The 12222-nt window shown below is 37.8% G+C and overlaps 1 protein-coding gene across 2 annotated transcripts in view; it reads right to left on the minus strand.

Moving 5' to 3' along the window:
* The window catches only part of Faf2 (Fas associated factor family member 2), a 63263-nt gene that overhangs the window by 12837 nt on the left and 38204 nt on the right, over positions 1 to 12222 (minus strand). For both annotated transcript variants that reach the window (XM_026398204.2, XM_026398205.2), the window contains 5 exons: positions 8295 to 8429; positions 4539 to 4615; positions 1943 to 2081; positions 225 to 310; positions 36 to 127 (listed from right to left, as the gene is read on the minus strand). In XM_026398204.2, coding sequence (XP_026253989.1) covers positions 36 to 127; positions 225 to 310; positions 1943 to 2081; positions 4539 to 4615; positions 8295 to 8429 — 529 coding nt within the window. The remainder of the gene's footprint in view (positions 1 to 35; positions 128 to 224; positions 311 to 1942; positions 2082 to 4538; positions 4616 to 8294; positions 8430 to 12222) is intronic.

Consider the following 12222-nt stretch of genomic DNA (forward strand, 5'->3'; position numbering starts at 1 on the left):
AATAATCTCAATAAGGCAAAAGAAACACAACTTACCCCTATATCCCTCAGGCTTGTTTGTAGAACATGCCCAGAACAGCATTCTCGTATTTATTAGTGAAATAACTTCAGGTGCACAGAGAGTATTGCTGTGGAAAAGGATGAAAAGAAGTAAGAACAACTTGTTGACTATAAACTGTCAGCAGAAAGGTCAGAAAAGAGAAAGAAAACAATTAATTAACTTACCGACAGAACTCATCAGAGTCCTGGTGGTCATCTCCATGAAGATAAACCAAAAGAAAGCGAAGCTCCCGCTTGGCATCATTAAGTGCCTATAAGAAAAAGAAGATCACTAATTATTATAAAAACAGTGCCCTGACCTTTTACTGAGGCTAAGGGTCCTAACATATACACTACAAACATGAAAAAAAGAAAAATAAGGAAAAAATGTGAGCAAGAAACCTAAAAAGATCTTGGGCTCCTACCTTTGCACCCCTGGTATTTTTCTCCCCATAAAAAGTCCATACTAATAAGCTTTAATAAAAAGGTTTTAGAGTTGTTAGGATTTAAATTGTATCAAGCACATGAAAGTAGACAAGCTGACATACAAAGGTTCCCTACAAATCACAGAAAAGCCAGCTGTTCCACAGTCTAAAGAAAAAAACAGGAGAATCTGACCAGGTGAAAAGGGAGGTGAGAACTGTTACTTCACAGCTATAAATAATATCCTTGAAAAAAAAAAAAAAAAAAAAACCTGCGAAGATGACCCTGATCATAGGCCACATAACAAGCAGGAATGAAGGATTATGGGACCCAAAGTCATTCTAAGGAGCACAGGATTTAAAAGATTCTCAAAGTTAAGGCTAGTGTCCAAGAGTCTTGTTTATACTTTTGCATGTGTTTACTTTTGAGCACCATTTACTTTAATTATTTTCTGAATGGCCAATGGTGGTCTACCCCTAGGATCACAGCAAAGAGGGTACATGAGTGGTGCCCATCTTTTTCATCCCTGTGTCTCCAGCATTCAGCACAGGGCCTTAATGCCATTAGTAGATGCTTGCTGCTGGTTGGCTGCAGTGGTAGCAGCCAGCAAGGAGAATAACTGTGAGAAAAAGCAGATATAGGAAAAATCAAAGCAGAAGCAAGGATAAGCAGTTTTCTCTTTCTCTAGATAGATTCAGGAATTCTAAAGGCTGCAGAATAAAACTACCCTTTTGCCAATATCCACAGTCTTAATTCTCTTTTTCTCTGACCAACTAGAGAAATACCTAACACCCAGAGAACTCCAAAGTTTTCCTCCCCTAGGAGGTCTATGTGGCTTAGGATAAATGAGATGAGCTACCCTGAATCTAAGACTTATAACTTTATTCAATTCTGTAAGGGGTCACGAAAGATTTAGCCTTTGCATTCAAGCCATGTACAGTCTGGTAAAGGATATAAGACATGAACTCAAATAATTATAAGGAGGAAGTGGAAAATGCTATAAATTTTAAAAGGGCAGGGGGAGAACAAAAGGAGAAATTAATATTTTAGACTACAAGGTAGAGCAGGACAGAATGGTTAGAAAGGGGAATGACATGAGCTGGTTGAAGATGGGCAAGATTTCAATTAGCCAAAATGTGAGGAAGGCATTCCATGTGGAGGGAATAGCAAAAGCAAAGGCACAGAGGTAGGAAAGTATCGAGTGTGTTGAGGGAAGGGTTTGGCCAGAACATAGGATATAGGGAAATAAGTTATGCAAAAAGACCTCAAAAGAACATTGGAATTAGATCAAAGAGGGCCCAGCTAAAAGGTACAGTTTTTTTTTTTTTTGTTGTTGTTGTTGTTGTTGTTTTCTTTCCCTGTAAGCAGTGAAGAGCTATTTAAGATTTTAGAGTAAAAGACATGATCAGTGCTGGGCTATGCTTTCCTTTGAGGACGAATCATATCAGTAAGTTGGCATCTACATGGTTTGTGGCACTGACCTGGCTGTACGTTCCCTGGTAGAAGACAGGGTGTGCCCTCCCATATTTCTCTTCAAAAGAGTGCATAAATGAAACAATGTCCCCAACGGGGTCAGTGACCCGGCTGCGAGGGTCAGGCCGTATAAAACGAAGAGCAAACCTGGGGAAGAAGGAATAAATAATCACATGAATCCAGGTTACTGTAGTGCATATGGAGTGGGCCAGTTTGTACAGTTTCCTACAACAGAGCCAGAGGCATGGCAGCAAAGGGAGGTGAATGGTCTAAGTGGATCATCAAACCTGGGAGTAGAATCTGGCTCAAAAGCCATAAAGCTGCAAGTGTTGTTCCATGGCCTGTTCAAGAAGAATGCAAACTACTAGGATTATAAATACCAACATTGGCCTAAACAAATGACTGGAGTGCTTTCTGCAGAAAAATTGAGAACCAGAAGGGGTGGAAAAGGAAGATACTATGGTAAAAAAGACTAGGGGTCAGGCCATGCTCCCAGACACTGTTTAATAGAGTAGCACTGACCATTAGCCACTATGGCTATCCTAAATTTAAATGTTATTAAGTCAAAACAATTAAAAATTCAATGCCTCAGTCAGACATGCCACATTTCAAGTGCTTAACAGCCATGTGGTCATTAGCTTCCATACTGAACAGTGCAGAGATAGAATGATTCCATCATCACAGAAAGTTCTACTAGACAGTGCTAATCTAGAACAGACACCTCTTTCTATTTGTCCTATTTGCCCATCTCTCTTGTTTCTGTTCTCCTGGTATTTTGGATTTTTGTTGAAACTCCAAAGCAATTCAAATTATGGACTGAGACTTCAATCCTGAACTTTTTGTGATTTACTTGCTCTTCAAAGGGGCAAGTAAATTTGGCTTGATAATTTATGGTTGATGTGTCCATGAAGGAAGATTTTTTAAAATAATCCACGATATACTGACAGATTTATAGTATGGGTAGCTACTGTAAAGTTAAGGATGCATTACCTGATGGTAACACACATCTATTCCTAAAGAGCCCATTCTATTTGTATAGCACCATTTCTTTATGCTTCAAGCTTCCATAGAAGGCAATGGGGCAGGGGCCAATGTGCTACACAACATAAACAAGTTGCCTGGATGATACAGCTGCATTAAAATTAGTAACACATGCCATGCATATTTTCCCAAAGAAAGCAAACAATAGTCATTTACTTGAACTTTCAGCACAGAAAAGGTGACTAAACTATGACATCTTCTTTATCAAATTCTAAGCCAATTACTTCACCCCTCAACAAATCCCCCATGTGTATATAATTACACTAGATATTTTTCTGAGTAACCAAACCAAATTCATTGACACAAACATTCCACAGAAAATAAGAAACACAAAATGTAATAAGTTGTGTATGTAAGAGAGTCATTAGAAATGTTGCATAAAATTGATATTGTCTACTTTCTCTGAAATACTTTAGGGTTATCTTTTTAAGCATTCAAAATTTGAGAAATGGATAAAGATTTTAACTTTTTTATTTCTCATCACAACACATTCCTACAGCCAACACAATTTAGGACAGAGTCTTCATTATGATTTTAAAGGTTTTAAATGTGCCCATTCCTACAAGGATGAAAAAGTACCAAGCAGGTAATTAGTGGCCATTAAGAACTTCGCTAAAGCAAGGAAGCCATTAAGCAGACAGTCTCATAAAACACCAAGAGGCCAAGGTATTATCTGATCCTTAAATTTCTGTAGCTGCTAGGTCCTAACTTCTAGCCCATCACTCCCAGCTTCTGCTCCTTAGAGCAGAGCAAAGCCAACCCCATATTTGGAGGAAGGTAAAGGTTATACTGTATGCAAGGCACAGGTCACATTTCTAGCTCCACCTACTGGACTGAATATCCAAAACATGTTCGTTTCCCATATAGCTTAGGTGTGGCTCTAGACAGATACACCAAATCTGAAAGTCAGGCTCCACTCAGCATTTCCTAACTTTGGACCCTCTGTAGCCTCCAACAATGAGCTCTTTGATTGTAACATGAAGGAAGCTAGAAGGTGAAGTTATGAAGCAAGTGAGTGTATATGCAAAAGGGATCCAGTGTCAGCATCCTAGAGATTGTCAGGGTAGAGGGAAATGTACATGACAGAGTGCCTAGAGAGATGCCACTATTGTAGGAGGAATCCAGGGCAAAGTAGGTGACCTCAGACAAGAGAATTTGTTGAGATTATGAGTAGTCAGATGGAGAAGCAGTTTAGGATAAAAGTTCCAAGGAGTGTGAAGTTAGGAGATAATGGTGGTTAGAAAGTAAAGGATGTGGGGATTAACTAGGAAATGTAGAAGTGACAAACATGGTGGAGGGAGAAAGGGGTGACCAATAAATGTAGGCAGATTGATTCTTGCAAACAGACAAGACTAATTTAAAACAATTCCATTATATAACATCTGCAACTATGCTTGAACAACTTAAAATATTTTAAACTATAGTAAAAGTTCAGGAAGAATATTCAATCTGATAACAAACTGGCAAGTCAAAATTAATAAAAGCATAAAATTTATGCTCATCTAAGCTTCAGTCCCAAGGTCTACACTGTTGTTATTAATACATAAATATAGAGGTACATACCTAAATATATCAAGTATCGTATAATAGGTAAACCGGAATGGAAGCATTATCAAGTAATAACCCCATCCAAGCAGCCCCTGAAATTCCAAAAACAAAGTTAGAGACTATTCTTCCAATCTCTAATAACTTACAAAATAGGTAGTTCAAATTTTTGCACTTTTTTATCCTTTCATGTGATTTCCCCCACTATGATACTCCTCTTCCCCTCTTCCTCATCACCTTCTCCTTGTGTGTTTGTGTGTGTTTGTGTGTGTGTGTGTCTGTGGCAGGGGGTTTGGGGGGCATGCACGCATGTGCAGGGTACTAGGGATTAAAGCCAAGGCCTTGTGCATGCTAGGCAAGCACTATTTTCAAAGAGCTGTGTCCCCAGCTCTTTTTAAATTTTCTTTTTGAGTCAGTGTCATTAAACTTAATGAGAGCCCAGGCTGGTCTTAAACTTGTTTTTTTTTTTTTTTTTTTTTTTTTAGAGAGAGTGGGGGAGAGAGAGAGAGAATTTTTTAATATTTATTTTTTAGTTCTCGGCGGACACAATATCTTTGTTTGTATGTGGTGCTGAGGATCGAACCCAGGCCACACGCATGTCAGGCGAGAGCGCTACCGCTTGAGCCACATCCCCAGCCCCTGGTCTTAAACTTGTGATCCTCCTGCCTCAGCCCTCCAAGTAGCTGGCATTACAGGTATATGCCACATGCTGGGCTACCTTACTTTTTTTTTTTTTTAAACCTTGTCCTTCTCTTTTTTTTTTTTTTTTAGAGAGAGAGAGAGAGAGAGAGAGACAGGGAGAGAGAGAGAGAGAGAGAGAGAGAGAGAGAGAGAGAGAGAGAATTTTTGATATTTATTTTTTAGTTCTCCGCGGACACAACATGTTTGTTGGTATGTGGTGCTGAGGATCGAACCCGGGCCGCACGCATGCCAGGCGAGCGCGCTACCGCTTGAGCCACATCCCCAGCCCATAAAACCTTGTCCTTCTCAAATGCTCCGGCCTTTGATCTCATTCCATTTAATACTATTGTTTTTCCTTTTTTTTTTTTTTTTTACCTGACATCTCCTTTAACACTTTTCCTGCAGCTACTTCCACTGGCTATCAAATTCAACCATAAGTTTGCCTCTCCAAATAATAATACTCATTCTTTTCTTTCTAGATTATATATATATATATATATATATATAGTATGTAGATATAGAAAGATCTACTTGGACATTTGTATGTAAATGATAAGTATATTACCACAATAACAAATCCTCATATGGCTGATAGGCTTAGTATTAATACTAAATATTAATATGATTATTACTGTTGTTATTATTAACTAGTAAACATACAGGGTTCTGTAGATTACAAAGCACTGCTCAGATATCATATTGTGCTAACCTGAGACAGCCAGGGAACTCTGGAGCCCCACAGTTGACATTAGGGTCTCAAATACCTAGTAAGCCTAAAGCAAGATAGAGAAACACTGGGCATACACAGAACTACTCTATGAGTTATATAATTCTTTAGGAATCTATACTCTTCTGCCTCAGAATATCTTAAAACAAGTATGGTAGCTGCCCTCCTCTTTATCCACAGTTTTACTTTTTGCAGTTTCAGTTACCTATATAGTCAACCAAGATTTGAAGATATTAAATGGAAAATTCAGAAATAAAGAATTCATAAGTTTTAAAGAGCATGCTGTTTTTTTATTGATTGTTCAAAACATTACAGAGCTCATGATAAATCATCTTTCATACATTTGACTCAATTGGGTTTTGAACTCCCATTTCTACCCCAAATACAGATTGCAGAATCACATCTGTTACATACTCACATTTTTACATAATGGCATATTAGTGACTGTTGTATTCTGCTACCTTTCCTATCCCCTACTATCCCCCCTAAGCATGCTGTTCTTATTGTGATAAAAATCTCACTCTACCCTACTCCATCCCACCCAGGATATGAATTGCCCCTTTGTTCAGTGTACTGTATATTATATCTACCCATTAGTCAATGAGTGGCCATCTTAATCATCAGATTAACTGTCAAGGTAATGCAGTGCTTGTGTTAAAGTAGGCCCTACTTTACTTGATAATAGCTCCAAAGCAAATTATTAGTGATGTTGCCAATCTGGATATGTCAAAAAAAATTAGAAGGTGTTTCCTTTAAGTGAAAAGGCATAAATAAGAAAGAGAAAAATATTCTATGCTGAGGTTGCTAAGATATATGGTAAGAACAAATCTTTATTCATGAAATTGTGAAGGAAAAAAAAATCCATGCTAGTTTTGCTGTTGTACCACAAACTGCAAAATTTACTGCTGGAAGGAGTACAGCAGTTGCCTAGCATGTGTGAGGCCCCAAGTCTAATCCCCAGTACCACCAAAAAAAAAAAAAAAAAAAAAAGAAGAAGAAGAAGAAGAAGAAGAAAAAAGAGAAAGTTACATCCATAGTATGTGATAGGTGCTTAGGTAAGATGGAAAAGACAACAACCAGGGAGGCTAAGGCAAGGGGATCATCAAGTTTGAGGCCAGTTTCAGAAATTTAGCGAGACCCTGTCTCAAAATAAAAATAAAGGACTATGTGTAGCTCAGTGGTAGAGTACCCCTGGGTTCAATCCCCAGGAGCTCCCCCCACAAAAAAGATGGAAGATGTTCAAGGTTTGGTACCATTGATAGTTTTAGACAGTAGAATCTACTAGAGGTCTTGAAATGTAACCTTCAGGATAATGATGAACTACTGTACTTAAACAGTACTGACTGTATTTATCTATTTAGACAGAGTTCTGCTATGTTGCCCAGACTGGCCTTGAACTCATGATCCTCCTGCCTAAACTCTAATTTTAAAACATCAAGTATTCTGCTGGGTATAGTGGCACACACCTGTAATCCCAGCTGAGGAAGGAGGATCCCAAGTTCAAGGCCAGCCTGGGCAACTTAAGTAAAAAATAAGAAGGACGGGGGATGGATGTAGCTCAGTGGTAAAGCACCCCTGGGTTTAATCTCTAGTACCAAAAACCAAAAACATATTAAAAAATATCAAGTACTCCACAAAAGTATGATGACAGAGTAAAGTCTACAGCTCCAAGGTTAAAGGGGATGCTTTCTTAGGATTCTGAATGCATGTATAAGAAGTGGATGTAATCTCAAGAAAGAGAAATTCCAAGAAGTTCTATGGAGTTCATTATCAATAAATAAATATTATATGACTTCCCTAACTAGACTATTGAGAAATTAAAATTTGAAATGGGACTCCACCTCTAGACGCCCCCCCCCCAAAAAAAAAATCAGGTTACTGGAGCTCTTAAATGCCTGTCAAACTTAAGTGAAACTCCTCTTTGCTTATTAACCCTTCAATATTAACTTTGAAGATGTGGTAGAGGACTTCAATGGATTCCAAACACTTTCTCAAAAGTAGCTGAAATTAACTGAAGCAACAAAGACTTGGTCAAGAGATTTTAATTTAAAAGTGGGTGATCTATTAAATGTGTAGTAAACAATTTTACACATGTAAATGAACCATTCAGATATTCAAAACGAGGCACAGAAAACACTTCAAATAACTGGCAAAGAACAAAAAAAAATGATAATTTCTATGTTAATTAATTTATTTAAAAATCAAATAAAATTATAATTCACTAAATCTACCAAGGGCCCCAGGTCTAGCTAACATGTTCACATTCTGAATATTTCTTTCACTCCTACCAAACAGAGATCAAAAGAATCAAGGGAATGAATTTATAAAATCACAAAGGGGGAAATGCCAACTACAAAGTAACTTGCCCTTGGTTGTGGTCTTGAGACAACATAGCTGTAGATCCTGTGGTCAGCAGTATTAACCTGTAGGGGTCGGGATGGAGGTGGGTTGAAAACACTGGGTACACCCTCTTGCTCATTCAGCCTGTCTTGCACAGCAGCCTGAGAAGGAAAACAGAAAAGCAAGAGTTTCAATGATGTTCACATCAACCCAGAAGAGATGAGGCAACCATTGGGTGTTTTAAAACAGGGTGATCATTACACAAAGGTGATCTGAGTTGTATATTTTCAAACCTGGTTAAAAAACAACAACAAAAAAAAAACAAACAAACAAACACCACCACCACCAACAACAAAAAAAACAGAGAACTTGTCTGAAAGCTATATCAATGCAGCAAGTATAATGCTTTTAGTCAGATGGTATATATTATTCAAGGGAGCTGGGATACAAGGTGCTTCACTGTACAATCCCCAAAAAAAGCCATTAACAGGGAACAACACAGTGTATAGAGCCCCTGGAGTTGTGCAATGGAGCAGTTCTGATGAGTGGCATCTGATTGTAGGACTTTGGCATAGGTCTGCACCCTAGCTTCATCATTCAGAAAAGGCACTCAATTTATAAGCCTCAGATTCCTTATGTGCAAAATGAAGGTAATTTTAAAAACTCATTCTCATCTCAATTCTGCCCTTGAAAAGCGGGCTATCCCAGAGTAGTAAAAAATTTGGCCATATCCAATGAAATGTCTGGTATCTTGGGAGGTAATCTATGCCATATCTCAAAGAAGTACCTTTTTGTTTGTGGGTTGTAGTTAGAACTGCCTCACCCAATAGTCTTGGGGTGAAGATTGGCCACGCCAGAAAGAAAAACCATGTGACTTAGGGTGGGGCCTTTGAGTAACTTGGTTATTAGTCAATTGGAGACTGAGTTCAACCACGTAAGTAATTAAATCAATTATGCCTTTGTGATGAAGCCACCCCCCACCCCCACCCCCCAAAAAAACCCTCAACATTCCAGACAACAACTAGTTGGCAAAACTTCAGGTATATTGCAAAACACCTGTGCCAGGATGGTAATGCATCCTGATTCCATAAGAGAGGAGTATGCAAGTTTTACATTTGGAACCCTTTGAGACTCTGCCCTTTGTGTCTCTTTAGCTGATTTTAATTTGTATCAGTTCCCTTTAATAAACTGTAACCACGAGTGTAACAACTTACATGAGTTTTAGTGAATTATCAAACCCCAGGATGATTTCTGAAATACTTTGAACTTGCAGTTGGTGTCAGAATGGGGAGTAAGGCCTTGGAAGGCCATGTATCCTCTAAACTTGATAGCCGGTTTTAAACTGTGTGGTTTGGCTAATTTCAGACATTCTCCTAGTTTTACAATTCAGTGGGGGAAAAAATACTCTATAAGCAGATGGGACTGGTTTAACTACTTAGCCACATGCAAAAGAAATTGAACCCCTAAACCTAAACTATGCACAAAATTTAATTCAAAACACATTAAGACCTAAGTATAAGAATTAAAATTTTGAAATTTTTTTCCACATTTTTTATTTTTGTGGTGCTAGGGCTCACCAAGCGTTCTCTACCACCAAGGTGCACTTCCAGTCCATTCTATTTTTTGTTCTGAGACAGGGTCTCACTAAGTTGCCCAGACTGGCCTTGAATTTGCAATTCTCCTGCCTTGGCCTCCTGGGTAGATGGAATTAAAGGTGTGTGCCACTATGCCTGGTTGAAATTTAAATTTTTTTTTAAACATTTATTCTTTTTTTAGTTTTCGGTGGACACAACATCTTTGTTTATATGTGGTGCTGAGGATCGAACCCGGGCCGCATGCATGCCAGGCGAGAGCGCTACTGCTTGAGCCATATCCCCAGCCCCAAATTTAAATTTTTTTAAAAAATATTTTTTAGTAGTAGATGGACACAAAACCTTTATTTATTTCTTTATGTAGTGCTAAGGATCAAACCCAGGGTCTCACACAAGCTAGGCGAGTGCTCTACCACTGAGCCACAACCTGAGCCCTGAAATTTTAAATTAAAAAAATTTTTTAGTTGTAGATAGAATGCATTTCTATTTTTATGTGGTGCTGAATTGAACCCAGTGCCTCACACGTTAAGCAAGTACTTTGCCGCTGAACTACATCCCCAGCCCCGTTAAAGAAAACAATGAACACGGATTGGGCCATGTTATCTTAGATTTGACACTAAAAGCATAAGCAACAAAGGAAAAAAGTAGAAAAGCATCTCTTTATCAAAATGAAAAACTTTTATGCATCTAAAGACACTCTCCAGAAAATAAAAAACAAACTTAAAAAATTGGAGAAAATATTTACAAATCATGTCTGACAAGGATCAAGTATCCAGAATATAGAGAATTCTTACAACTCAACACCAAAGACAAACAATCTAGTTTAAAAATAAGCAAAGACATTTTTGCAGATTTATAAATGGCTAACAAGAACATACATAAAGATACTCAATACTGTCAGAGATGGTAGGGCACGGCTGTAATCTCAGCAGTTTGGGAGGCTAGACAGGAGGATCACACAGGAGGCTAGACAGGAGTTCAAAGCTAGCCTCAGCAACAGTGAGGTGCTAAGCAACTCCCTGAAACCCTGTCACTGAATAAAATACAAAATAGGGCTGGGAATGTGGCTCAGTGGTTGAGGGCCCCTGAGTTCAATCCTCATACCAAAAAAAAAAAAAAAAAAAAAAAAGAAAGAAAAAGAAAAGAAAGGGGCAACTCATGTTACATTCCAAAATAAATTATTTAAAAAAAAAAAAAAAAAGATACTCGACATCATTTCAGTCATTAGGAAAATGCAAATCAAAACCACACTGAGGGCTGGAGTTGTAGCTTGGTGATAGAGCCCTTGCTTACAATGTGTGAGGCACTGGGTTCAACTCTCAGCACTGCATATGAACAAATAAAAAAAATAAAGGTCCATTGACAACTAAAAAAATATTTTTTTAAAAAACAACACAATGAAATACTATCTCATACCCCTTAGAATGGCTAAAACTGAAAAGATGCTAACAAGTATTGATAAGGCTATGGATAAATTGGGACATTCATACATTACTGTTGGAAATTAAAATGGTACATTTTGAAAACAGTCTAGCAAGTCTTCAATAGTTACCATATGGCCCAACAAATTCTACTTCTAAGTATATACTCAAGAAAACTAAAAATATACATTCACACAAAAACTTGCATACTAATTCACTGCAACATTATTAATAGCCAAAAATGGAAAACCCAAATATCAATCAAATGATGAATGAAAATATTGTGGTGCTATGATCTGCATTTTTGTAAACCACCCTCCCCAATTTTCCTATATCAAAACCTAACAACCAGTGTGGTAGGACTCATGATTAAGATTAGTGACTTTTTTTTTTTTTTTTTTTTTTTAGGCAAGCACTCTACCAACTGAGCTATATCCCCAGCCCAGGATTAGTGACTTTTAAAAGAAGCCCTAGACAGCTGCCTACCCCTTCCACCATGTGAAACTATAGTAAGAAAGTGTCACATGTGAACCAGAAAATGGATTCTTACTAGACAGTTAGTGCCTTCATTTTTCCAGTATAAGACATAAATTTATTTTGTTTATAAGCCCTCCTGGTTATGATATTTTGTTGTAGTGGATGACTGGACTAAGAGGTAATATATCTACACAAAGGAATTTTTTTTTTTTTTTTTGGTGGTACTAAGGATTAAACCCAGGGTCTTGTGCATGCTAGACAAGCACTCCAGCAAAGTTACACCCCCAGCCCATTGGGAATACTTTTTGACCATAAAAAGGAATGAGTACTGATACAAGCTACAAGATGAACCTTGATATAAGTCAATCACAAGAGACCACATGCTCTGATTCTATTCATACGAAAGTTTAGAAAAAAGAAATCTAAACACAGAAAGTAGACTAGTTAGGGGTGGATGAGCAGAA

This window comes from Urocitellus parryii, chromosome 1 (assembly GCF_045843805.1).
Source record: "Urocitellus parryii isolate mUroPar1 chromosome 1, mUroPar1.hap1, whole genome shotgun sequence".
NCBI classification, from domain to species: Eukaryota; Metazoa; Chordata; class Mammalia; order Rodentia; family Sciuridae; genus Urocitellus; species Urocitellus parryii.